This window comes from Ascaphus truei, chromosome 9 (assembly GCF_040206685.1).
Source record: "Ascaphus truei isolate aAscTru1 chromosome 9, aAscTru1.hap1, whole genome shotgun sequence".
NCBI classification, from domain to species: domain Eukaryota; kingdom Metazoa; phylum Chordata; class Amphibia; order Anura; family Ascaphidae; genus Ascaphus; species Ascaphus truei.
The window spans coordinates 175226-202793 of record NC_134491.1 but is presented as its reverse complement, the minus strand read 5'-3'; the positions used below and the strand labels follow the sequence as shown (position 1 = coordinate 202793).

At 49.4% G+C, this 27568-nt stretch overlaps 1 protein-coding gene across 1 annotated transcript in view; it reads right to left on the bottom strand.

Annotated features, from left to right (window-relative positions):
- GANC (glucosidase alpha, neutral C) overlaps positions 1-27568 on the bottom strand; it is a 73873-nt gene that overhangs the window by 12089 nt on the left and 34216 nt on the right. Inside the window, 3 exon segments of the mRNA XM_075613146.1 lie at positions 7733-7812; positions 8056-8182; positions 8516-8751. Of these exon segments, the coding sequence (XP_075469261.1) occupies positions 7733-7812; positions 8056-8182; positions 8516-8751 (443 nt within the window).

The following is a 27568-nucleotide window of genomic DNA, read 5'->3' as shown; positions in this document are numbered from 1 at the left end:
CACACTGAGATCCATCTGGGAGCACAAGGGTTAATAGTTGTATGGTGATTATAGCCCTTTGTGTAATTTTCCCGCCTTTTCAGGCACCATTTTGCAGGTTCCCATAGGCCGCCATTAAGGCTCAATGCTTCTTAATGGTGAATCTTGCTGTGGAGTCCGGTTCCTGAGAAGACCAGCAGATGGCGTCCGAGAGGGAGAGCGGCGGTTTCCCATTGAAAGTCAATGGGCTCATTGACTTCAATGGAGAAACCCTCGAGAGAGCTTTCCAGGAACAAGTTGGATGCCGTCCAAACCGCTTAACCGCAAAGCGGATACATTTTCAATAGGAGAGCTTTGATCACTAACAAGTCAAGTTCAACGACAAGTGGCGTGGGAATAAACAGTTCTAGGGCCCCTAGGAATAAAATTCTTTCTGTCCCTAGTTCCTAGACCTCCCCCCACTCGACCACAACTGGGTCCCCGTATCCTGGACCCCCGATAAGGGTCGAACCGAGAAGAGCGGGCCGCGCCATCGGTTCCAATGGCGGCGGCAGAAACAGCTCAGGAAAACGGCTAAGTGTCAAATGCAGAAATTTGGTATTCCATAGCTCCGGTTCCAGAGGGTCCAGAGAGTCAGGGTTTGGGGTGTCTGTAGCCACTGCTCCGGCATCACTGCAGAACCATCCTTGACCCTCTGGGACCAACCCGACGGAGTATGGACCCCCTTGAAAGTTTGGGATTTTTCCCATAGACTTCAATGGCGGCCAAACCCCATTGACCGGCTACGGCGGAAAACTCCCATTGACTTCAACGGCGGCATCGCCCTGTTGAAAGTCTATGGCGGGGATTCCCATAGCCACCAACGGCGGCGGTTTGCCATTGAGAGTCTATGGCGGCGAAGCCCGTTGTTTTCAATGGGGATTTAGTGAAAAACCGTGATTTAATTTACAGCGGAGATTTGTGTATTAAAATGAAAAACGGTTTTAAGTGTATTTGTGCATCTCCGGTTTCCTAGGTCGTAGCAGGTCGCAAATTGGACCCTAGGGTGTCCCAGTTCCGGCATTGAGAACTGGGAAGTTTGGACCTGCTGGATCCAAAGGAACCGGATATTTTGATATGTTCATGTTTTATCCAACATACTGTATTCCGAGATATGGGTAAAACTCAGAGGAAATTCCTTTGCATACCAGGGTAGCAGATGGCCAGAAAGGCGACCCCATGTCTAGGACCTGAGTATGTTTCAAAGGATTTTGTCACCTCCACTGTTTGCATGAGGGTGGAGACTCCTCAAACCAGAGTAGTCTTCAAGTGTTCCATTTCACACTTCACAACAAAGGATTTCCTGCCAGGTACTCCATTTGGTAGACTAGCTGGCATTCCTGATATAGAGGAAGGGTTATAGAAATGGGACCCCAGAGCTCTACTGCGCATATCCCGACTAGCCAGGGGCATGGGTCAAAAAGTGTTCCCACGTTAACCACTGGCTAGAGTTAATTGCAAACCAATCCACAGTACTCAATGTTTTATAAACTGATGTTCCCCCTGTATCCTTTGTCTTCAATTTATCATCTGAATGCTACCTGATTGCGAGAGAATTGCTATGCTTCATACTTCTCATTCCCCAACCCCAAAGTAAGTGTACTTCTTGTTTGTTACTGTATTATTCGTGTGTTCACCTATCCAAAGGAATAAATATACTTATATCTAAGATTCGTTTCAGTTCAGACCCAGTGATAAATATATATCATCTGTTATATATATTTATGTGACCTTATACAGCCTGCCATAATCTCACCGTGACAGTCACCTTCTCACTGATTTTTCAAAGTTAACAAGGGTGATAAACCCCTCTCAATTAGGGACTTCACCGGACTTCAAAGAGTCTCATCTAAGGAGATCAGGATAAGACCATTTTTGCCGATAATGCTCTTTAAAGACTACAGGTAAAACAGCCCTGTGCTGTCTGCTTGGGTGGAGCAAGTGAGAAGAAACAGGGTCAACACTTTCCTGTGGGTGATAGTACTTTTTAAATAAAAATTGTAAAAATATAAAAAGAAAGCTTAAAGCAGCGACCTAAGCTGCCGTTTTTTTAATGTTATTTTGTTTCCCCTTTAATATGTGCATCAATACAATCCACACAATGATAATTAGCTAAATTGCCGATTGATACGTTCTCCTGTGATCGATCGGCGAAGATTCGGCTCGGGGGTTCACTAAATGGCTGTCAGTGCAGCAGAAGAGGAGCAAAGATGCAAAGTTCTGTGGGGAAGATCATGTGACCAGGCATTCACTAGATACAATTGGTGCACTGCTAGTGAGAGGGCAGGGCTCAAAAAGGGGTGTGCCAGGGCCTGTTTCAGAAGGGGATGTGGCTTTGTAAATGTTTGCTATAGAAAAAAAATGCTTGTTACATTATAATACATAAAAAATGTCATTCAGATTATAATTATTATTTTTTAAATGCTACAAGTATTTTCTCATAGTACAGAACTGATTTATGTGGGAAAAAACACATGTAGGATATTGCTTTGGCTGCAGCTTTAAAATAAAGCTAAAGTTGGTAATCTGTAAAGCCAGGCAGATAGAAATACGAACTTCGACAATTTTTGAAACTGAACAAAATATCAATGTAGAAGCAGGAGCTCGCTGCCAGTTCAGGGCGATCCACGCAGCAATGGAGCGAGTACAAATCTTTAATATAAAGAATCCCTTTTTTTTCACAATCAATATGTGCCACTATGCATGCGATCATGTTGCAGAGTTAACATTTTTGTGCCTTAGGGATTGGGCTAGTTAACCTGCAGGCTAAGTGGGAGTTCTTAAACGAATTTACATAATGCTTTAACGTGAATTCAATATTTTTTGCTGACATCGTGGGACATCTCCTCTAATATCTGATTATACTGTCTGAGATTCTTTTACAGGCTGAGAGTCATTCTCCTATGTTTGTGTATGTAACAGGGGACTTATCCCTGTTCAGTAATGTGCCTTTAATCTAGCAGTGTGGTAGTTAATTACTAAACACCACCTGCCTGATTAGATTGCTTACAAAAACCTGTCTGTTCAGACAGGAAGTAACTCCTCCCTAGCTCTGACTGAGAGCTGACCTTTGGAGAGACAGAGCAGAGGTTCTTGAGTCCCAGGAGAGACTGACCAAAAGAAACCCAGATCTCTGGAGCTGACCGGTCTTGAGCTCTGCACAGCAGAGCTGAATTCAAGACACAGGGAAAACTACTACACCTGAAGCTGAACCAGGAAGTGAGATTTTCCCTCCAAGAAACAGATAAGACTTTTATTCTTAAGAGACTGCTTATATCTGCTTATTTCATGTTATATGTTTTGGGGCTGCGAGAACTGCTTGACTAAGGGAGATGTGAATTATTGCATAGTGTTTCACTAGAAATACTCCCAAGTGAATGGAAGCTTTGTTCCCCCCCCCCCCTGTGTTTGGATAATTTTCCTGATGTAAAGGAACAGGCACAATAAAGCCTATTATAATTTCACATTATAAAGCCTCCTAATTGTGTACCTCTGTGAACGTCCGTCCACATACTGCTGCGGCACAGTTTATTCGAGCATTTGCCCGTTCTGTGCCGCAGCAGTAGCCTGGCGCGCGCCCGAGTGTGACGGGCGCACGCCGAAGCAGCGGAAGAGCGCCCTCCGATCGGGGCGCTCTCCCTACCGCTGCCGGGTCCGCCGGGTCCCCCGGAACCCCCTGCCGCTGTCCCGCGATCGCGGGACACCAGGGCTCCCTCGGGGAGCCCCTGGACACGCGTGCAGCGGGTGCACGCTCCCGATGACGCGTGACCGCGCGTCTATGACGCGCGGCACGCCGAGGGGCGGCCACTAGCAAGCCGGGAGATTTCCCGGCTTGCGGTACCGACCACACTTCAATAAAGTGTGTCGGTAGTGTATGGTATCCGAGGTGGGACAAGAGGTGTCTTTGTAGTTAAAAAGGACCGGAAAGTTTTATGTGAAATTTTTTTGTTATGCTTTTTGCCTACAAACAAGTCTGAGAAACATAAAAAAAAAAAAAAAAAAAAAAAAAAAAAAAAAAAAAAAAAAAAGTATGCCTATTATCTTGGGAGCAAAACAGACACCCAAAGTGTGAAGTGTGAATGCCATAATACCCAAAGATGAGACTGAAAATTACTGAACTCAGGCAGAAAACCAAATTCTGTTGCTGAAGCGGAGGGATTGCACCTAGTAAGTAAATGGTGTATAGCAAATAGACTTTTTTTTACCTAGCAACTGCACATCTTGTATACCTGATAAAAGAAAATGCATGCACAGTACTGCTGATATTGAAAAAAAAAAAAAAATTACCCAAGAAAGAAAGTCTACAGAGATGCCTGTGAGAGCTACGACCTCTACAAGCAAAATATGCCCATCTGTAGGACTACCACAATTGGGGGTTCTAGCAAATACAGTGGCAACAGCTGCAATAGTGCCTCCTGAGGTCAGGAAGAAAATTACACCTGATAGCCTAAAAATGGAGGACAAGATGCAGCGTTCCTGTAATGAATCCTACCCCACGGAAGAGTGGCCCTTCCAGTCCAATAAAGAGGAAGACATCTCTTACGGGGAACCCGAACCGAGTCACACCCACAAAACACCCCAAGAATGGTAGGGGTGCCTGAACTCGGCACGAACAGAAAAGACCGCTCCCTTTGACGAATATGATCAGCAGGAGACAGAGCGGGAGCAGCAGATCACCCAATATTTCTGTCAGCTAAAGCAACTGCAAGAAAAGCCTGGCGTATATAATGAAGCCGCTAAAATTTCAAATGAAGATGGAGACCCCAATATCCCTGAAGGGACGGTGTCATCCAAATCAAAAAGGCGGAAAAAGAAAAAGAAAAGCAGTTCTTCACTTACCGTGGAAGGAACAGACACGTCCGCAGATCCTGTGGAGGAAAAGGGGGACCGAGTTGCCCTGCAGCCTAGAGAAAATGGAGAATTCGTCCCGCGGTTAACCGAATATCCAGAGGGCCCAAGGCAGAAGTCGTGTACCCCAAAGAAGTGTCTGTCCGCTGCCAACAGTGAGGAACCCTCAACCAGTCATCCCAGTGAAGCGGAGCCGGAACCAGTGAGTGATGATCCCTTGACCAGCTATGAGACGCCCTGAAAATTGCCAGGCATGACTGTGATCTGCTCTGTGAAGAATTGGGAAGAGAGAGAAAAAATAATGCTGAGCTACAGAAGACTGTGCTCGCAATTTACTCTGCGGCCAAGACCGAATTGGAGGATCTGAAGACTGAGCTAGATACTGCAAAGGCTACTATTTCCGCCATGGATGAAAAGCAGAGCCAATCTAATAAAATGGTGGCTACGCTAAAGCGGAAGTATGAGGAGGCACTGAAGCAGATGACAGTCTTCCAGCAAGAGGTTCACACTCTTCGTATAGAGCTTGATGCCTCACATCATGAGACCAACAGCTGCCGCACAGACCTGGAAGTTTCCAGAAAGGAACTACACAGTCTCACTGAGAAGCTGGACATTGCTAAAGAAACTACTGTCAATATTGATACAGATCTCAAAGTCTCTCAGAACGAGCTTCAGACCCTCAACCTAGAGAAAGAAGTCTCACGCCAGGAGATTGTCATTCTCAAAGCAGATGTGCGTAAATGGAAGGAGGACTGCAAAGAAGCCCTGAAGAATACAGAGACTGAAAAAGGAGAAAGTTCAAGATTAAAAAGAGAAAACTTAAAATTGAAAGAAGAAAATTTTTAGTTGACAGAAGAAGTCAAGGAAACGTTTGACGCAGAGCACCGACTGCAGAACCAACTGCAAGGTCTGCGTACACACCTCCAGTATGCTGAGGAGAAGCAGCAAACGCTACAGGAAGAAAAACTGCAGGCTGCTAAAGAGGTACAAGCGCTGCAGGAACGTCTGAATACCCAGTACGTCCCCACAGAGCAGTATGAGGAGCTAAAGGACACGCTGCATGTCTTCAGAGCATCGATACCAGGTGACTCTCTATGAGAGGGAGCGTGAGAAGGCTCAGAAACTGGAACAAGAACTGGAGAGACAGAGAGACTGTTCCATTCCCTTGAGTCAGTACACCAAGGAGAAAACAGACGCAGCGGCAACCTTGACGACAAAAATTGCAGAGCTCCAGAATATGAAGGAGACTCTGATACAGATTCCTCCAATACGGAAAAAGGTATTGGCTCTGCCCAAGCAACAGTATCCCACAGTAACTAATGCCCGTAAGGACAAGGGTACAGTGAGAGTTGGGGACTCCACGCAACTTCAAAACAAAATTACGAAGTTTGAGCCACCAAAGAAAGCACTAGCCAAACCTACAGCTGCCCAACAGGCAACAAACAGAGGTAGGAGTGCAGAATCAAAGCCAGAAGAATCCTTAGCTGAAGAAGCTGAACTGGCGACTCCGTGGTGTGGAGAAGCTGCAGAAGGACCACTTCAAGAGCAGAAAACTCTGAGGGCTATTCCTAACTGCTCTACAACTGTTGCCATACACTTTGTCTACAAAAAGAGGAGTGCCCGACGCAACAGAAATCTCAAGACCGCGCACGCGATAAAAAGACTTTACGTGGAAAAAGTCCTCCTCGAGCGACTGAGTGCTGATCTCAAGCATCTTCGGGAGGAGACAAAAATAAACTGGAGAAAGGGCTCCAATCCCAGCGGGACAGAGGGTTCTCTTCCTCCATCCACTCTCATTCAAGTCACAGAGATATCTAGAATGAGAGTGGAAGGATGGGCTTTGGCCGTGGTAAGCCCGAGCTTCCCACAAACAGGGGAGGTATGTAACAGGGGACTTATCCCTGTTCAGTAATGTGCCTTTAATCTAGCAGTGTGGTAGTTAATTACTAAACACCACCTGCCTGATTAGATTGCTTACAAAAACCTGTCTGTTCAGACAGGAAGTAACTCCTCCCTAGCTCTGACTGAGAGCTGACCTTTGGAGAGACAGAGCAGAGGTTCTTGAGTCCCAGGAGAGACTGACCAAAAGAAACCCAGATCTCTGGAGCTGACCGGTCTTGAGCTCTGCACAGCAGAGCTGAATTCAAGACACAGGGAAAACTACTACACCTGAAGCTGAACCAGGAAGTGAGATTTTCCCTCCAAGAAACAGATAAGACTTTTATTCTTAAGAGACTGCTTATATCTGCTTATTTCATGTTATATGTTTTGGGGCTGCGAGAACTGCTTGACTAAGGGAGATGTGAATTATTGCATAGTGTTTCACTAGAAATACTCCCAAGTGAATGGAAGCTTTGTTCCCCCCCTGTGTTTGGATAATTTTCCTGATGAAAAGGAACAGGCACAATAAAGCCTATTATAATTTCACATTATAAAGCCTCCTAATTGTGTACCTCTGTGAACGTCCGTCCACAGTGTATATGGACTTTTCTTAGTGAAGCATCACTTGGGGGATTTACTCTTACCTTCTTTATCTCATGAACAAAATATCACACCATCATTGGATTGGTTTTTTTAAAACAATCGGGGTACTATAAACGGGGCTAATATTTGGTTCTGCGACCAAAAGAAAATAATGTACAAAAGTTCAAAGTGCTTTTCTAAAATTTCTTTTCATACCCAAAACCCTGAATTGCATTCTGGCAACAACAAAAAAACAACCAAAAAACGAAACACGAGACCCAAACGTGAACCGGAACAGCGGTGAACGTGCCCACCCGTTAGTAATGTGCTATATACAGTGTCACACTGAGCTCACTGTCAGCAAAGGTGATTTAAGGGGGTGGGCGTGGATTTGCACACTTACTTTATACGTATCCAGTGCAAACTGAGCAGAGTACCAGTCCCGCACGGCACGGCTGCTGAAGTCCAGATAGCAGGAGGTACCTAAGTCAGGAGAAGAGCTCAATCCCTGCATCACATCACAGTCTCTTACATCCTATGTTATGTACAAATACATCACTTCAAGATCTTATCATTACGACACATTGGTGAGACATTCCAGAGTAGAAAAGCAAGAGCTATAGATAACTAACTGTTAAGGGTATTAATATCTAACGTAAAAACACATACAATGCCCCGCAGCTCTTTCCTCCCTCCCCCACCCCTCACGTCCGTGACCTTTCTGACCTGGCCAGCAGTGGCCTTCAAAGTCTTGTCCTCCTCTGTCCTTCACAAAGTAGCCTCCGTCCTTGGCCTGAGCGTACAAGGAATAGTCTGGATCGAGCTTAATGTGAGGGTCGGAGATCACCACCAGCTGGGATTTAAAGAAGCGGTTTTAAAGTTCAGTTTCTTTAGGGCGTAAGGACAGCGAAGTGTTTAATAGGTTAACTCAGGGGTTCTCAATTACAGTCCTCAAGACACCCCCAACAGGTCAGGTTTTCAGGAATAGCCCAGTTTAAGCACAGGTGGCTCAATCAGTGGCTCAAAGACTTAGCCACTGGTTGAGCCACCTGTGCTGAAGCAGGGACTAATTGAGCCACCTGTGCAAAAGCAGTGACAGTGTTAGACTCTGTGTAACACGCGTGTGCACTGTCACCGCATTACTGTACTTCACACACTGTCCCTGGTTACTCCCCCTGCGCCTCACCTTACGCTTCTTCTCACGCAGCATTTCCTGCATCCGGGCGGGATTTGGAAACTTGAGCCGATCCCAGGTGAAGTACCTCTTTCCCTCCGTGTGCTCGATGTCCAACCAGATGACGTCATAGGGGATCCTGTGCTCATCGAACCCTGAATCCACTGCCTCCACGTCAGCTTCGTCCTCGTAATTCCAGCGGCACTGGTGATACCCCAGAGAGAACTGCGGGGGGAGGGACTGGGTGCCTGGGGGAGGCAGTATTATATTACTCTAACTGCTCAATATCAATGTGTAATTCTACATTCTTACCTAAGCTGGTAATCGTTTGGTGCTCCTGTTATAAATCTGTCCAAATCTTGATTGTGCGCCTAACTAAATGGCTGCCTTCTGACTCTACTGTATGCTGCAGTCAGTGAAATGCTGTGGCTGATATGTAACATTATATTATATAAGTGTAACACATTATTGTTACAGCTTTCAGAGTAATAGCCAGTCTGCTGTTTGGAACACAGCAACAGATCAGTTTGTGATACTTTGTTGCCAAAGGTGGATATGACTTTCTAAATGGTTGCTGTAAAAAACAAACAATAATCTGTACATTAAAAATGGCATTAGGAGTAAAAAAAATGCAGACTGTATTATTTAATACTACAGAACTGATTTATCTTAATAATATATAAAAATGAATTTTGTATGGTTGGTGCTAGATGTGGTGAATCTGATTGGTCCTCAGCCTCTGGCCAATCAGATTGGTGGCTCTATGACGTCACCCAACTGCCACTCTCTTCTTCTCCTCACCCGCAGCTCACCTTCCCCCTCGGCCTCACCCAACTGACACACACACACCTCTTCACCCAGCTCACCTCCCCGCCGGCTCCCCCCCATCAACCCCCCAGCTCACCTCCCCCCAGGGAATCCACCAGGCTCACCCGAGCCACGGCCAGCAGCAGCATGCGGGTAGTGTCGCCGCTGACACAGCTCCACGCGGCGGGGGACAGGCAGTCGGCAGGCAGCCTCCAGAAGGGCCCCCCTTCCTCCTGCAGCTGCCTCCGGTAAGATGGCGGTGGAGAGGCGCTGGCACAGGGAGGGGGGGGAGAGAGGGAGTCAGGAGAGAGGGGGGGAGAGAGGGAGTCAGGAGAGAGGGAGTCAGGAGAGGGGGGGGAGAGGGAGTCAGGAGAGAGGGAGTCAGGAGAGAGGGAGTCAGGAGAGAGGCGGGGGGAGAGAGGGAGTCAGGAGAGAGGCGGGGGGAGAGAGGGATTCAGGAGACAGGGAGTCAGGAGAGAGGGGGGAGAGGGATTCAGGAGAGAGGGAGTCAGGAGAGAGGGGGGGAGAGAGGGAGTCAGGAGAGAGGGAGTCAGGAGAGAGGCGGGGGGAGAGGGAGTCAGGGGAGAGGGGGGGGAGAGGGAGTCAGGAGAGAGGGGGAGAGAGGGGGGAGAGAGGGTGTCGGGAGAGGGAGTCAGGAGAGAGGGGGGGAGAGAGGCAGTCAGGAGAGAGGGGGGAGAGAGGGAGTCAGGAGAGGGGGGGGTGGGAGGGAGTCAGGAGAGGGGGGGGTGGGAGGGAGTCAGGAGAGGGGGGGTGGGAGGGAGGGAGTCAGGAGAGGGGGGGAAGGGAGGGAGTCAGGAGAGGGGGGGGTGGGAGGGAGGGAGTCAGGAGAGGGGGGGGTGGGAGGGAGGGAGTCAGGAGAGGGGGGGGTGGGAGGGAGGGAGTCAGGAGAGGGGGGGGTGGGAGGGAGGGAGTCAGGAGAGGGGGGGTGGGAGGGAGGGAGTCAGGAGAGGGGGGGTGGGAGGGAGGGAGTCAGGAGAGGGGGGGTGGGAGGGAGGGAGTCAGGAGAGGGGGGGTGGGAGGGAGGGAGTCAGGAGAGGGGGGGTGGGAGGGAGGGAGTCAGGAGAGGGGGGTGGGAGGGAGGTAGTCAGGAGAGGGGGGGTGGGAGGGAGGTAGTCAGGAGAGGGGGTGGGAGGGAGGGAGTCAGGAGAGGGGGGTGGGAGGGAGGTAGTCAGGAGAGGGGGGGTGGGAGGGAGGTAGTCAGGAGAGGGGGTGGGAGGGAGGGAGTCAGGAGAGGGGGGTGGAGGGAGGGAGTCAGGCGAGCTGGGTGGAGGGAGGGAGTCAGGATAGAGGGGGGAGAGAGGGAGTCAGGAGAGAGGGAGGGGGAGAGAGAGGGAGTCAGGAGAGAGGAGGGAGAGGGAGTCAGGAAAAGGGGGTTGGGGAGGGAGTCAGGAGAGAAGGGGGGAAGCCCACTGACTGACACACACACTCACTGACTGACACACACTTCCCCCCCTCAGTCAGCTAGGCTGCCAAACCAAATGGACCAAATGGAACAAGCTGACTGATTGGGGAGGGGGAGGGTCATGTGACTGTTTTAGCTGTATATAACAAACACCTTTCCTGCAATCTGCAGGAACTGCAATTGGCATTAGATAGTGAGGCATTTAAAGTGAGATTTTTAAGTGATAAATACAGTTAGACTACAGTTTGACTAGAGGTGACTGGGGACTGCTTCTTTCTGCAAACACTTTAACTCAAGACAACAAACGGTAAGCTATTCAGATCACACTATGATCCCATGCTTGCTAACCTGCCTATTTCAACCCCCCACCCCTTTACACTTATTTACTGCAGTCTCTCCCAAAACTGACTGCACAATACACTGAAACCTTGAATGACTCTAGCATTGCAATACAGCTAAACATTTGACAAGGAACAGGCACACACCTGCTGTTAGTCTGCTCACACTCACTCTGCTCACAACAGCTCCTTGCAGCACTGCCTACCTCTGGCATCATGAACCTGCTATGTATTTTAACTTTCATCTTTCTCCTGGCCTCATGGAGATGTTACTCCCTCTATCCACTACAAACTCCTCCATCCTGGCCCACACCCAACATCACCATACACCCTGGATAACTCAAAAGCCTTGCACCATCTACTGAATGTTGGTGGAGAACTCTTAAAACCAGCACACCAACCACTGCTCACTCTAATGGAAAACACCACAAATTTACAACTTGCAAACAACTACCCAAATTTCTACTCATACTATTACTCTCTTTAGCAGGTGATATTGAACCTAACCCAGGTCCTCCCATTTCAGCTCTGTCCCATGCCCCTGAGAATTCCACCTTTAAATTCCAAAAAGGGCTATCTGTCGCCCATATAAACATCCGAAGCCTGCTGCCCAAACTGGATGAACTAAGGGCATGGTGCCTTATGCATAAACCCAAAGCCATTGTTCTTACAGAAACATGGCTATCCCCTAAAACCCCTGATGCAAATATCGCCATTCAGGGATACTCCATTTTTAAGAGAGATAGGTCAAAGAGAGGAGGAGGGGTGTTATTTTATATTGCAGACACATTACAATTTACACTGTTAAATTGCCCACCAAGTCCACCCTCTTTTGAAACTCTAGTTGGCAAAATCTGCATCCCCTTTTCTAAGCCCATCTTGCTTGTTGGCATCAACCGCCCCCCTAAAGCCCCTCTACAATCCTTGACTGATATCACCCAATTTCTTGGCTCCATTTCCTCTCTGAATGAGAAGAGTGAGCTGCTAGTTCTTGGGGATTTCAACTTCAATTGGCTTGACCCTAAAACCCACAAAATCCAGATACAACTCAAGTCACTTAACCTATCACAACTCATTTCCCAACCCACACGGATAAACCTGAAATCGCATAACCATTCCTTGCTAGACTGGATTCTCTCCTCAAACCCCAGCAGAATCCAATCCTCTGGCATCCTTCCTGATATTTTCAGTGACCATGCAATAGTGTACTGTGTAAGGAAAATTACACCGCCCCATTCAAGCCCTAAAGTTCTCCTCACTAGAACATTTAAAAACTTTAACCCACAACAGTTTCTGGATGACCTTACCAACTGCGCCTGGCACAGAATCGATTTAATTCCCGACCCCGATTCTGCGCTCGACTATTTCCAATCCGAGTTCTTAAAACTCTGCGATACCCATGCTCAATTACGCAAAATAAGGGTACGGGGGGCCCACCTTCCATGGGTTACACCTGACCTTATAGCACTCTACCAGTTCAGGGATGCCTTGTGGAAAAGCTACAAAGTAACTGGCACTACCAAGGATCTCAATCATTACAGATGCATGCGGAACATGTGCACAAGGCAAACAAGACATGCAAAAGCACAATATTACTCTGACAATCTCCACCAAAATACATCAAACCCAGCTAACTTCTGGAAGGTTATCAACAATATATTCCAGCCTCCTAACCATCAACAACCAAGTAATATCACTAAGGGGGATATTACTCTGACAAACCCCACTGACATTGCAAATGCATTCAATGATTACTTTGTGGGGTGTGCCACTAACTTATTAGCGAAACGCAGCACAAACCCCAAACATGAATCTCATCCTGGGAGTATCCCTACAGTCCCACCCCCTCCCAACACTGCCCACAATTTTCAATTTAGCCCAGTATCTGAAGAGGAGATTACACAAGCGCTCCTCAAACTAAAACTAAGCAGCCAATGTGGACCCGACTTACTACAATCTAGGTTCCTACGACTTGGTGCCCCAGCCATTGTCAAACCAATTGCGTCCATAGTCAACTCTATCCTGTCTGCAGGTCATATCCCTAAGACATGGAAAACTGCCAGAGTTGTCCCAATCTTCAAAAGTGGGGACAAAAACACTGTCTCAAACTACAGGCCAATCTCACTTCTCCCAATTCTATCCAAAGTCATGGAAAAATGTGTCCACTCCCAAATAAGCGATTTCTACACCAAGACAAATTTCCCTAGCCAATTCCAGTCTGGGTTTCGTCCCAAACACTCCACCGTAACTACTCTGCTAAAAGTTTGCAATGAAATCCAGTGTGGAATGGAACGGGGTCAACTCACTGGTGCAGTATTCCTAGATTTTGCAAAGGCTTTTGACACAGTTGATCATGTTATCCTGCTTAAAAAAACTCCAGAGCTCTGGAATAGGGAAACATGCTTTAAACTGGTTTCAGTCCTACCTATCAGGAAGATCCCAACATGTGTCCATCTCAGGCTCTAACTCCAACCCCCTGGATATCACCTGTGGTGTCCCGCAAGGCTCTGTTCTGGGGCCCCTACTCTTCTCAGTGTTCATTAATGATCTTCCCACAGCTTGTAAGGAAGCCTCAATACACATGTATGCAGATGACACAATCCTATAGGCACACAGCCATAGCCTTTCTGACCTTCAACACATACTTCAGTCTGACTTTTTGAGACTCAAAAACTGGATTTCCCAAAACAAACTGTTTTTAAACACTGACAAGACTGTAACAATGGTATTTGGGACCAAGACTAAATTTGTAAAGCTTCCAGTGACTGAGCTCCTGATTAAAACCAACGCTAACACCACCCTAACACCTGTCACTAGTTTTAAATACCTGGGCTTATGGTTTGACTCTCACTTAACATTCGGGATGCACATTGATACCCTGACAACCAAGACCTATGCCAAACTAGGGGTACTTTACATGAACAAATCCTCCCCAAGTCTCCTGGTCAGAAAGCGTATTGCACAGCAGATGCTAATGCCAATTATTGACTATGGAGACATAGTATATGGCTCGGCTCCTCAAACCCACCTTAGCAAACTTGACACCCTCTACAATTCAATTTGTCGTTTTGTTCTCCAATGCAACTACAACACACATCACTGCGAAATGCTCAAAGAACTAGATTGGTCATCACTAGAGTCTAGGCGCAAAGTTCACCTTTCCTGTCTCACCCTCAAATACTTTCTGGGCAAGCTACCCAGCTACCTGAACAAGCTCCTCACTCCTACCACATGCAGCACCTATCACCTGAGATCAGACTCCAAAAGACTATTCATGGTCCCAAGGCAAAACAAAGTATCCGGACGTTCCTCCTTCTCCTTCCGTGCACCCCAAAACTGGAACAACCTACCAGAGACTCTCATATCCACCACCAGCTTAAGTTCTTTCAAATCTAAGGCTGTCTCACACTTTAATCTGGTCTGTAACTGTTTCATACGCCTATAATATATATTTTCTTTAACTGTGCACGCAATGTCTTGTATATAATGTATACCTTGTTCATTTATGTAACTGTACTTGTAACCATGTATTATTTGTTTTATTTTGTGCCCAGGACATACTTGAAAACGAGAGGTAACTCTCAATGTATTACTTCCTGGTAAAATATTTTATAAATAAATAAATATACACACGGGGGGCACGGAGCTATGAACAGGGGGGGGGGAACGGAGCTGTGAACGGGGGGGAAGGGGGAAACAAAGCATTGAATGGGGGTGGGAAATCGGAGCTGTTAACAGTGGGGGGAGGGGGGCGCAGCTCTGAGCAGCTGTGAAGAGGGGGGGAAGGGAGTTGAGAGGGAGGATGGGGGAGCCAGAACATTACATCACGGGCAACGCCGGGTATATCAGCTAATATGGTATATAATTGGCTGGGTGTTATTGGGCTGCAGGTATAGGCTTAATCCACACACGTTCACATCAATACATGCACACACACACACACATTTTTAACATGGTTCCCTATAGGCTTAAGCTTGCTGCATGGTCACAGCTTTGAGCATAGCCAGGGTTAAGGTGCATACCCAGAAAACTACCCACAGACAGCCGTTTCGACAATCCCTTGCTGCAGTGGAAGTGCTGTATGCTGGGTGATAATGGGGAAAGGCGGGGTTGCAGACCTGCCTAAGACATGCAGATGAGCATACAGTTATATTTGCATATTTGCTTTCCTGTGGAGGGTTTTTGTCACTTTTTTTTACTCACCATAACTTAACTCAGTATTATGGTTTAGCCTATCCCATAGCCTCTCTTGCATTCCCAGTAAAATCAACCCCACACTGATGAGACCCATCAAGGTCGAAACGGCTGTCTGTGGGTGGTTTTCTGGGTATGCACCTTAACCCTGGCTGTGCTCAAAGCTGTGACCATGCAGCAAGCTTAAGCCTATAGGGAACCATGTTAAAAATGGTTATTGAGGCAAAAAGTGACACTGTGTGCTCATTTGCATGTCATTTCCCAGAATCCCTTGCTGCAGTGGAAGTGCTGTATGCTGGGTGATAATGGGGAAAGGCGGGGTTGCAGACCTGCCTAAGACATGCAGATGAGCATACAGTTATATTTGCATATTTGCTTTCCTGTGGAGGGTTTTTGTCACTTTTTTTACTCACCATAACTTAACTCAGTATTATGGTATATATATATATATATGATTTTTCAAGTTTTGCTGCTTTAAAGCATCCTGTGACTTCAAAGCATCCTGTGACTTCTATAGCAGGCTTTAGCCCGCCTCCCCAGTAGTGCAAGATCTTTGCAACACTTTCCTGTTTGTGGTAATTTGTTACCAATATTCCCAGCAGTTTGAGCTGCAAACTGTAACAATAGATAATGTTACCTTAGTAGTATAAGGATACATTGTAGCTGCTGAGTTACACTGCTTGATTGAAACTGAAAGGCAGCCATTATGTTAGTCACACAATCATGATTTTGACAGATTTATAACAGGAGCACCTCACGAGTGCCAGTTTAGGTAACAATGTGTAACATCTTAAGTGTCAGATATGAAGTGTCTGTGGAGTTAATATTGGAGGTGAAGAACACAAGAAGAACTGGAGTCTGCACTTCCACAACTCTACAACTGTGAGAACCGGACTTTCTAAACGCGCTGACAATTTGTACACATCTATAGACTCAGTTTCTAAACGGCTGCTTAATATTCAGTGTTACACTGCCCTGCCAGGCCTGATTTGTACACCTCTATCAACTAACTCCTACTCTTATCCTCCAATACCTGGGAACTTTCTCATCCGGCCTCTCTCTCCCTGCCTCTCATTATGCCCTCCCTATTGCCTTTCCTGTTTGCTGATTCCCCACTCCTTTGTAAACGTTTCTGTTCTCTCCCACTTCCCCACTTTCTTCCTGCTATCCACATTTTTTAATCTCTTCTCCCCTCCACCTATGTATGTGCCCATACACCGCACCATTATTTATACACCTCTTTCCCTGTCAATAAAAAGCACCCCCAGAAATCCTCTATCCCCACCCCCTCTCTCTCTCTTTCTCTCTCTACTCCTTCCAGCTGCTGGGGATATCTCTCCTAATCCTGGATCTAGTCATATACACACCTGCTCTCACCCACCCATCTAATTTAGTACTGACTAACCTTAAAACTCACATCGTAAAACAATAGCCTGGACTCATGGCTACTGTCCCACACCCACAGTCGCTCCTACCAACCATTGTGCCCAAACACTGCCATCTACAGCACTTATTCCCTCACCTGCTGTCTCTGTAATTCTCCCAACATACCACTTAGATTGTAAACTCTTCGGGCAGGGATTTCCTTTCCTATGGTCTGACCTTGCTGTTTTTCCTTATTATTATAATTCCCTGTACTGTATTGTCTTTGTGAAGCTCTGAGTACACTGTCGGCACTATATAAATAAAGATATACATACATTGTTAAATGCTTTAGATATCTAATCTAATATATATAAAACTGAAAAGTATGTGATTGTTAGTAGATGTGGGGATTCTCATTGGTCCCTCGGTCCGCCCGCCCCCATGGTCCGCCTCCCCCACGACTCTCAATGTCCAAGCGGTACGCTGACATCACGGACACACCTACTCCACTGTGACACACAGACACACACACACACACACTCTGCCACACAGTCTCACCATACCCCCTGAGACTGTCACCTCAGACTATCACCCCTGCAGAGTCACACAGTGACCATGGTAAGTTTAAGCCACCTGAGACTATCACCCCTGCAGAGTCAGCACCATGTCTGCCGCTACCCCATCATAATTTTTGCCTTCCCGTCTGCTCCACACTCCGTCCGCTTCCCGCAAGTTCCCGTCATCATCACCCTGTCGCACACTACACGCTAAAAATGTCCACTCCGCAATAACATTTTCCGCCTCACCATGTCGCCCGCTGCACGCTAAAAATTTCCGCTCCGCAATAACATTTTTGCACCTCACCATGTCGGCTGCTACACACTAACAATGTCCGGATTCACGGACACTACACACTCCCTTCCAGCCCTGTCGCCGCTCCGCACACAAAATGTCCGCCTTCACCTCATCATCACCCTCAAAATTTACACCTTCCCACACCCTAAACACTCCCTTCCCGCCCGCTACGCACTGAAAATCTCCACATTACAATAACAATCACCCTCTCGCCGCTCCGCACACAAAAATTCCGCCTTCACCTCATCATAACACTCACAATGTCCGCATACCCGCCCTGTTGCCGCTCCGCACACAAAATGTCCGCCTTCCCACCCGCACCACCCTATTCACGCCCGCACCACCCTATTCACGCCTGATACGTACATCTACCCCCCCCCCGCTCCGCAACCTCCCTCTCCCCCCCAACAGCACAAATAACCCCCCCCCCCCCGCCTCACCCAAACCCGGCCGCTCCACAACCTCCCCATCCGCACAACTACCCCCCTACCCACACAAACCCGGATGCTCCGCAACATCCCCAGCCACACCATCACACTCACGTGCGCCGCCCTGCACCGGCTTCCGGACGGAGGGAAAGCACGGCGGGGCCCTCCTGCCCCAGCTACAAACTCCAGACTCCTCCCCCCTCGTTCCCAACGAGGAAGGGAGGGGAAGCGCGGCGCGGCCCTCCAGCCCCAGCTGCAAACTCCAGGCTCGTCCCGCCTCACTCCCAACGAGGAACAGTGGCGCGGGCCTCCTGCCCCAGGCTGCCACTCTTGACTCCCCCACCAACTTCCCGAACCCACCTCCTGCCCCAGCCAGATGCCACAGGGATATCAGTGCCAGGAGGGGAACCGTCTGCCGCCAGGAACCACCACCCGGTCAAGGTAAGTCACCCACCGTCTCCCACCCACCCACTGTTACCCAGTTACCCACCCACAGTCACCCACCCACCCACAGTCACACACCCACCCACAGTCAAAAGTCACCCACCCACAGTCACCCACCCACCCACAGTCACCCACCCACAGTCACCCATCCACCCACCCACCCACAGTCACCCACCCACCCACAGTCACCCACCCACTCACAGTCACCCACCCACCCAACCAGTCACCCACCCACCCAACCAGTCACCCACCCACACAGTCACCCACCCACACAGTCACCCACCCACACAGTCACCCACCCACACACACTCACCCAGTCACCCACCCACACACACTCACCCACAGTCACCCACCCACACAGTCACCCACCCACACAGTCACCCACCCACACAGTCACCCACCCACAAAGTCACCCACCCACACAGTCCCCCACCCACCCACAGTCATCCACCCACCCACAGTCATCCACCCACCCACAGTCACCCACCCACCCACAGTCACCCACCCATCCATAGTCACCCCCACACACACACTAACCCACCCACTAACCCACCAACTAACCCACTCACCCAACCACACATTCACCCACCCACCCAGTCACTCACCCACCCACTCACCCACCCAGTCACTCAGTCAGTCACCCACCCAGTCAACCCAGTCACCCACCCACCCACCCAAAAGTCAGTCAGTCAACCACCAACCCACCCAGTCAAGTCAGTCACCCAAAAGTCACCCACCCACCCAGTCAACCCAGTCATCCACCCAGTCAGTCACCCACCCACCCAGTCAAGTGTCACGCACTCACCCACCGTCAGTCTAAAACCCAGTCACCCACCCACTCAAAGTCAGTCACGCACCCATCCACCGTCAGTCTAAAACCCAGTCACCCAAGATCAAGTCACCCACCCACCCAGTCAGTCACCCACCCAAAGTCACCGACCCACCCCAGTCACAGACCGACCGAAGTCACCCACCCAACCCAGTCACCCACCCAGTCACCGATTGTGACGATAGCCTCCACAGGTGCATTAATATTACACAAATAACTGGGTCTGAACTGAAACGAGTCTTAAGATATAATAAAGTGAGTTTATTCCTTAGGATAGGTGAACACATGAATAATACAGTAACAGACAAGAAGTACACTTACTTAGGGGTTGGGGAATGAGAAGTTGGATGTAGCATTTCTCTTCAGCAATCAGGTAATCATTCAGGTGATATCAGGTAACCATACCAGCAAACGAAGACGATTACCACAGTGAACGAAGACAAAGGATATATGGGTGGACAGCAGTTTATAAACCTTTTGTCCCTCTATCCTTAACCTTAAGTACCTGTGATTGGTGGTCAATTATCTCCAGCCAATCTTTGATGGGGGAACACATTGAAGGACAGGCCCCCCTGCTAGCTGGCACATGCGCAGTAGAACTCTGGGGTCTCATTTCTGTAGCCCCCCACAGGCAAATGGAATGCCAGCCAGTCTACCCATCTGCATTTCTAGCAAGATAACCTTTGTTGGAAGGTGATAACTGGGACACTTGGAGACTGCTCTGGTTTGAGCCTCCTCTGCCCTTAAATCATCAGGGAGGGTGACAAGACCCTTTGAACAAGACTTAAATCCTAGACATTGGGGCGCCTCTTGGGTCATCTGCTATCCTGGTGGACAAAGGAATTTCCTCTGAGTCTTTGTCCATACCTTGGGACACAGTATCAAACATAAAACATAAACGTATTAAAATATCCGGTTCTATTGGGTCTAGCAGAACCAAACTTCCCAGTTCTCATGGCTGGAACTGGGACACCATATGATCCAAAAAGCGACTTGCTACGACCTATGGAACCGGAGTTACACAAATGCACATTAAATAATTTTTCATTTTAATACCAAAATCTCCGCTAAAAAAGAAATCTCAGCTTTTCACTAAATCCCCATTGAAAACAACGGGCTTCTCCGCCATAGACTTTCAATGGTAAATTGCCGCCATTGAGGTCAATGGGGTTTCTCTGCCATTGAAGTCTATGGGAAAAGTCCCGAACTTTCAAGGGGGTCCATACTCCGTCGGGTTGGTCCAGGAGGGTCAAGGATGGTTCTGCAGTGATGCCGGAGCAGTGACTGCAGACACCCCAAACCTTGATCCGCTGGGCCCTCCGGAACCGGAGATATGGAGTACCAAAATACAGCATTTCACACTTAGTCATTTTTCTGAGCCGTTTCTGCCGCCGCCGGAAAAACCTATGGCGCGACCCGTTCTTCTGGGTTCGATCCTTATCGGGGACCCGGTTGTGGTCAAGTGGGGGGACGCCTAGGGACTAGGGGCAAAAAGAATTTTATTCCTAGGGGCCCTAGAACTGTTTATTCCCACGCCACTTGACGTTGACCTTGACTTGTAAGTGATCAAAGCTCTCCTATTGAAAATGTATCCGCTTTGCGGTTTGCGGTCTGGACGGCAGCCAACTTGTTCTTCGAAAGTTACCTCGAGGAACCTCCATTGAAGTCGCTGGGCCCATTGACTTTCAATGGGAAACCGCCGCTCCCCCTCTCGGACGCCACCTGCTAGTCTTTACAGGAAACAGGACTAAAACAACAAGATTCTCCATTAGAATGCATGGAGCCCTAATGGCGGCCAATGGGGACCTGCAAAATGGTGCCTGAAAAGGCGGGAAAACTTCACAAAGAGCTATAATCATTAAAGGACTATTAACCCTTGTGCTCCCGGATGGATTCTAGTGGGTGTTTGATGCAGACACTGAGTAAACCAGACATTACAATGGAACAGGGAAACAGGGGAATACACATGTACATGTCATTACAGGGGTTAAATCACTGTTCTGGGTCTTAGCCCAGTTAACCCTTTGACTCCCGGGTGAGGTCAGGGGATGGCCAAATGGGGTGTAACCCCTTTAATTCCGGGCCATCCCCTTTCTCCCTCTACACCTCCCCTTCTTAATGGGTGACCTGTGGCCCACTGGCCCTAACGGGGAGTGGGGCACTGCTGGCACCATTAATGAACTCAGTCTCGGAGGGATAGTCCTGGCGTGAAAGTCCGTCAGCATTGCTGTTTTCACTGCCCTTCTTGTGTTGAATGGTAAATTCAAATTCTTGCAAAGCCAAGCTCCATCTCAGCAGTTTGGCATTTTCCCCTGAGACCCTCTGTAGCCAACTCAGGGGGTTGTGATCTGTGATGACCGTGAAAGCCCTCCCATAGACATAGGGCTGGAGCTTTTTGAGTGCCCACACAATGGCCAAGCACTCCTTCTCAATGATGGCATTTGCCACTTCCCTGGGGAGCAGTTTGCGACTTAGATACACCACAGGGTGCTCTTGGCCGTCGTCCAACACCTGGCTCAACACAGCCCCCACACCAAAGTCTGAGGCATCAGTTTGTATAAGAAAATGCTTGGTATAGTCTGGAGCATCCAGTATAGGGGCTCCAGCAAGCGCAGTCTTCAGGGCCTGGAAAACAGTTTCACAGGCAGGAGACCAGGTAATAAGCACAGGCAGTTGCTTCTTGGTCAGATCAGTCAGGGGTTTGGCCAGGGCGCTGTACTGTGGGACAAATTTCCTATAGTACCCTGCGGTGCCCAAAAATGCCATGACCTGTTTCTTGGTTTTTGGAACAGGCCACTCAACTATGGCTTCTACCTTGGCTGGCTCTGGCTTGAGATGCCCTCCACCCACCCTGTGCCCTAAGTACAGGACTTCTGCCATCCGTACCATACACTTAGTGGGTTTTAAGGTAAGCCCAGCCTCCCTGATCCTATCCAGCAACGCAGCTACATGTCCTATGTGGGATTCCCAGGAATTACTAAAGACAGCAATGTCATCTAAGTAAGCCCTGGCATAACTCTGCATCCCTTCCAGTAACCTATTGACCAGGCGTTGAAAGGTAGCCGGGGCATTCCTCATCCCAAATGGCATCACTAAGAACTCATAGAGGCCACTTGGAGTGATGAATGCTGACTTCTCCCTAGCCCCCAGGGTCAGTGGGATTTGCCAATAGCCTTTGCTCAAATCCATGGTGGTCAGATACTTTGCCCCCGCGAGTTCATCTAGTAACTCATCCATGCGGGGCATGGGGTAAGCATCTGACACCGTCCCAGCGTTGAGCAACCGGTAGTCCACACAAAACCTGGTGGTCTTGTCCTTTTTAGGAACTAGGACTACTGGACTTGCCCAAGGGCTCTGGGACGGAGTGATTACCCCTAGGGTCAGCATCTCCTCAATCTCTCTCTCCAAACTGGTCTTGACCTCTGCTGACACTCTATAAGCGTGCTTATGCAGAGGCTGCAGGTCCCCTGTGTGTACTGGGTGTTTGGTGAGATGTGTGGTCCCTGGCATGTCAGTGAAGAGGGCGCTATACTGAGCTAGCATGTCCCTGGCTTCTCCCTTCTGCCTAGCACTCAACTATGCCCCTATCTCTACCTGCTCTACAGTGTTTCCTTGCCTTGCCTCCCCTAGGAGATCAGGCAGAGCATTGCTTGCCGGATCCTCCAGCAGTGGGCTACAAATGGCCAGCACTGCTCCCATACTCGGTGTTCTATACTCTTTCAACATGTTGATGTGGTATGTCTTGTGCCTCTCAGGCGCTACCTGTACAACATAGTTGCACTCATTCACCTTTCGGATAACCGAGTACGGTCCCGACCAGGCAGCCATCAGCTTGTTCTCCCGACTGGGTTTGAGAACAAGCACCTGCTGTCCTGGGATGAATTCTCTGCTACGGGCCTGCTGGTCATACCATTGCTTTTGCTTGGTCTGAACAGCCCTGAGGTGGTCCTGGGCCACCCCCATGAGCATCTCTAACCGGTCTCTGAGATCTACCACATACTGGATCACTGAAGCATCAGTAGCGGTAGTCTCCCCTTCCCATCCCTCACGGAATAGGTCCAGAGGTCCACGTACCCTGCGGCCATATAGTAGCTCGAAGGGGGAGAAGCCTGTAGATTCTTGCGGTATCTCTCGGTAGGCAAACAGCAAGTGCTGCAGGTGAATCTCCCAGTCTTTCCCCTCCGCCTCTATAAAGGTCCGAAGCATCTGCTTCAGGGTCCCGTTAAACCTCTCACATAATCCGTTTGTCTGGGGATGGTAAGGGGTAGTGCGCCGGTGCTGTACACCGCAGGCATCCCAGAGACAATGTAACAGTTCACTCATGAACTGCGACCCCTGATCGGTTAGGATCTCACTAGGGAAACCTACCCTAGCAAAAATGTCCAGCAAAGCTGCTGCCACTGTCTTGGCACTTATGGTGCCAAGCGCTACCGCCTCAGGGTACCGGGTGGCAAAATCCACCACCGTGAGGATGTAGCGCTTCCCTGACCTGCTAGGAATCATGAGGGGTCCTATCAGGTCCATCGCTACCTTCTGGAAGGGTTCCCCTATTATCGGTAGGGGGTTCAGGGGTGCCTTCACATGGTTGCCCGCCTTACCTACTCGCTGGCAGGCATCACAAGAGAGGCAGAAATTGCTCGCATCTCGGGACGCCCCCGGCCAGTAGTAACGCTGCAATAACCGGGCTCGCGTTCTGGTGACCCCCTGATGTCCCGCTAACAGAATAGAGTGAGCTACCCGTAACAGTTGCGGTCGGTACCCCTGGGGCACTACTAGCTGTCGCTTACCGGTCAATCCCTCCTCTATCCCCGGGTTCCCTTCTTCTCTGTATAGGAGTCCCTTATGCCATAGGCAGCGCTCAGTGCCCTCCCCTGCCTGAGATTCGGACGCCCGAAGTCTCACGCCGGCCAGGGTAGGGTCTGCCTTCACTGCCTCCCTAAACTGGGCTCCTAAGTCTGGCCACCCCCCAGTCATGTCATTGTCAGGGGACAAGGTAAGGGGGAACAGTAAGTCAGTCTGTGGTTGCAACTGATCCTGGCTTACCTCCCCGGGCTCCTCTGTGCCCTCCGCTAACGTTGGTCCCAAATGCTGGGGGACTGGAGTGGCCGCCGCCGGCATTGCCGCAGTCTGGCTCCTGGTAACCGCCGCTACTGCAGCGGGCTGGGGCACACGGTCGTAGGTGCAGGTCATCGGTCCCAGGTCATTGCCCAAAAGAATGTCGGCATCCAAACCGGGTAAAACCCCCACCTCCCGCACACCCATGCCCACCCCCCAATCCAAAAAGATGCGGGCCACCTGCAGGAAACGTGGCTCTCCGTCGGCCACAGTGATCTGCATCCCAGGGCCTGGGAGCAATTCCTCTGGCCGGACCATATCAGGTCGGACCAGGGTCACTGCAGCTCCTGAATCAAGCAAGCCGATTGCTTGCCAGTCACCGACTGTGACCGGGGTAAGATGTTTGCTCCGGCCGTCCGTCTGCTGCAGGTCTGCACTGAGATGTCCTCCGCTCCTGGCTGTGGGCACCGATGAAACTGGGATAGGGGTGACATGGGACGTCTCGCTGGGAGTTGTTTCCATGACTGGTCCTGGTTCTTTGGTGGAAGCCACCCGCACGCGGGCTACCGGCTTCGCAGCTGGGGTGTGTTGCCCTCGATAGGGTCCGTTGGAACGCAAGGGTTCTGGGCAATCTGGTCGGATGTGACAAGTGCTATTGCAATTGTAGCACCGGCGCTCATGCCAGAGTTCTCCCGCCTTCGGTGGCCCTGTTGCCCGCAGGCGGCTTTTGGGTCCACTGGGGGGTACTCACAGCTTTCTTGGCCGGTACCGGCACGGTCGCCGCTTTGGCAGGCGCCTTGGTGGTCATCTAGAAACGGCTGACCACATAGTCATCTGCCATCCTCGCCGCCTCGGTGTAGGTCTTGGGCTTTTTATCATACACAAAAGCCCTCACCGCCGGCGGGCACTGCTGCATGAGCTGCTCCTGAAAGATGAGGTCCAGCAGGCGTTGGTAAGTCCTGGCCTCAGAGCCCTCCACCCAGTGTAACCCGTACAAAGCCATGCGGGTCACATAAGTGACATAAGTCTCCTGAGGGTGCCTCTCCTCCAGCCGGAACTTACCCCGGTAAGCTTCAGGGGTAAAACCGTGCTGAAATAGCAAAAGTTCTTTCAGGTGGTCATAGTCATCAGCATACTCCTCTGTAAGCGCCATCAAAGTCTGCTTAGCCAAGACGGAGAGTAGCAGGTCCAAGCGTGCAACCCTATGCTCGGGAAGCACCTTGTACCGCCGGCACTGCGTCTCGAAGTTCCTTAAAAACATGTCGATCTGATCAGTGCCTTCCACGTACCTGGTGAGACTGTGCTTGTCCAGTTGGAGTTCATCTTTGCGGGTTTGGACCGTGGGGCAATAAGCGGGTCTGTTCACTGCCATTGAGATAAACTTTAGCTGCTCCTCCGCTGTCCCTCGGTCTCCCCATGTTGTAATTAGTGCCAACATTTCAGAGGTAAACGGACTGGTGGCCGTAGCCATCGGTGCCCCTCTTGTTGCGCTTGTCCCGGGAGGTGCACTTGTCCCCTCCCCGGGATCCTGCCGCTCCGGCACTGGGTTCAGTCCCTGATCTCCGGGCGGCTGTACAAGAGCAAGCTGAGCCGTACCCTGAGACGCTGCAAGCTCGGCTTCATGAGCTGTGATTGCAGCAACCATTTCCTCAACATCCTGGTCCACATATTCCAGTTTATATTCATGGCACTTGTCTTTTAGCTGACTTCTAGTTTTCAGGTAATAGACACTCTCCGCTTCACTCATGGTTCTGGGTCGCAGCAGGTGAGGTGGTGTGACAACTTGCGTTACTTGTTGCACTAACGTGTGTTCAATATCTTTAGACCCAGGAACTCGCAATTACCATCGAGTCCCCACTAGCTCACAATACCCCGCAGAATACTGTAATCTAGGTTCAGTTCAATCCCGCCGCTGCCACCAGTTTTATTAATACGCCTGTGAAGATAGCCTCCACAGGTGCATTAATATTACACAAATAACTGGGTCTGAACTGAAACGAGTCTTAAGATATAATAAAGTGAGTTTATTCCTTAGGATAGGTGAACACATGAATAATACAGTAACAGACAAGAAGTACACTTACTTAGGGGTTGGGGAATGAGAAGTTGGATGTAGCATTTCTCTTCAGTAATCAGGTAATCATTCAGGTGATATCAGGTAACCATACCAGCAAACGAAGACGATTACCACAGTGAACGAAGACAAAGGATATATGGGTGGACAGCAGTTTATAAACCTTTTGTCCCTCTATCCTTAACCTTAAGTACCTGTGATTGGTGGTCAATTATCTCCAGCCAATCTTTGATGGGGGAACACATTGAAGGACAGGCCCCCCTGCTACTGGCACATGCGCAGTAGAACTCTGGGGTCTCATTTCTGTAGCCCCCCACAGGCAAATGGAATGCCAGCCAGTCTACCCATCTGCATCTCTAGCAAGATAACCTTTGTTGGAAGGTGATAACTGGGACACTTGGAGACTGCTCTGGTTTGAGCCTCCTCTGCCCTTAAATCATCAGGGAGGGTGACAAGACCCTTTGAACAAGACTTAAATCCTAGACATTGGGGCGCCTCTTGGGTCATCTGCTATCCTGGTGGACAAAGGAATTTCCTCTGAGTCTTTGTCCATACCTTGGGACACAGTATCAAACATAAAACATAAACGTATTAAAATATCCGGTTCTATTGGGTGTAGCAGAACCAAACTTCCCAGTTCTCATGGCCGGAACTGGGACACCATATGATCCAAAAAGCGACTTGCTACGACCTATAGAACCGGAGTTACACAAATGCACATGAAATCATTTTTCATTTTAATACCAAAATCTCCGCTAAAAAAGAAATCTCAGCTTTTCACTAAATCCCCATTGAAAACAACGGGCTTCTCCGCCATAGACTTTCAATGGTAAATTGCCGCCATTGAGGTCAATGGGGTTTCTCTGCCATTGAAGTCTATGGGAAAAGTCCCGAACTTTCAAAGGGGTCCATACTCCGTCGGGTTGGTCCAGGAGGGTCAAGGATGGTTCTGCAGTGATGCCGGAGCAGTGACTGCAGACACCCCAAACCTTGATCCGCTGGGCCCACCGGAACCGGAGATATGGAGTACCAAAATACAGCATTTCACACTTAGTCATTTTTCTGAGCCGTTTCTGCCGCCGCCGGCAAAGCCTATGGCGCGACCCGTTCTTCTGGGTTCGATCCTTATCGGGGGTCCAGGATTTGGGGACTTGGTTGTGGTCGAGTGGGGGGACGCCTAGGGACTAGGGGCAAAAAGAATTTTATTCCTAGGGGCCCTAGAACTGTTTATTCCCATGCCACTTGACGTTGAC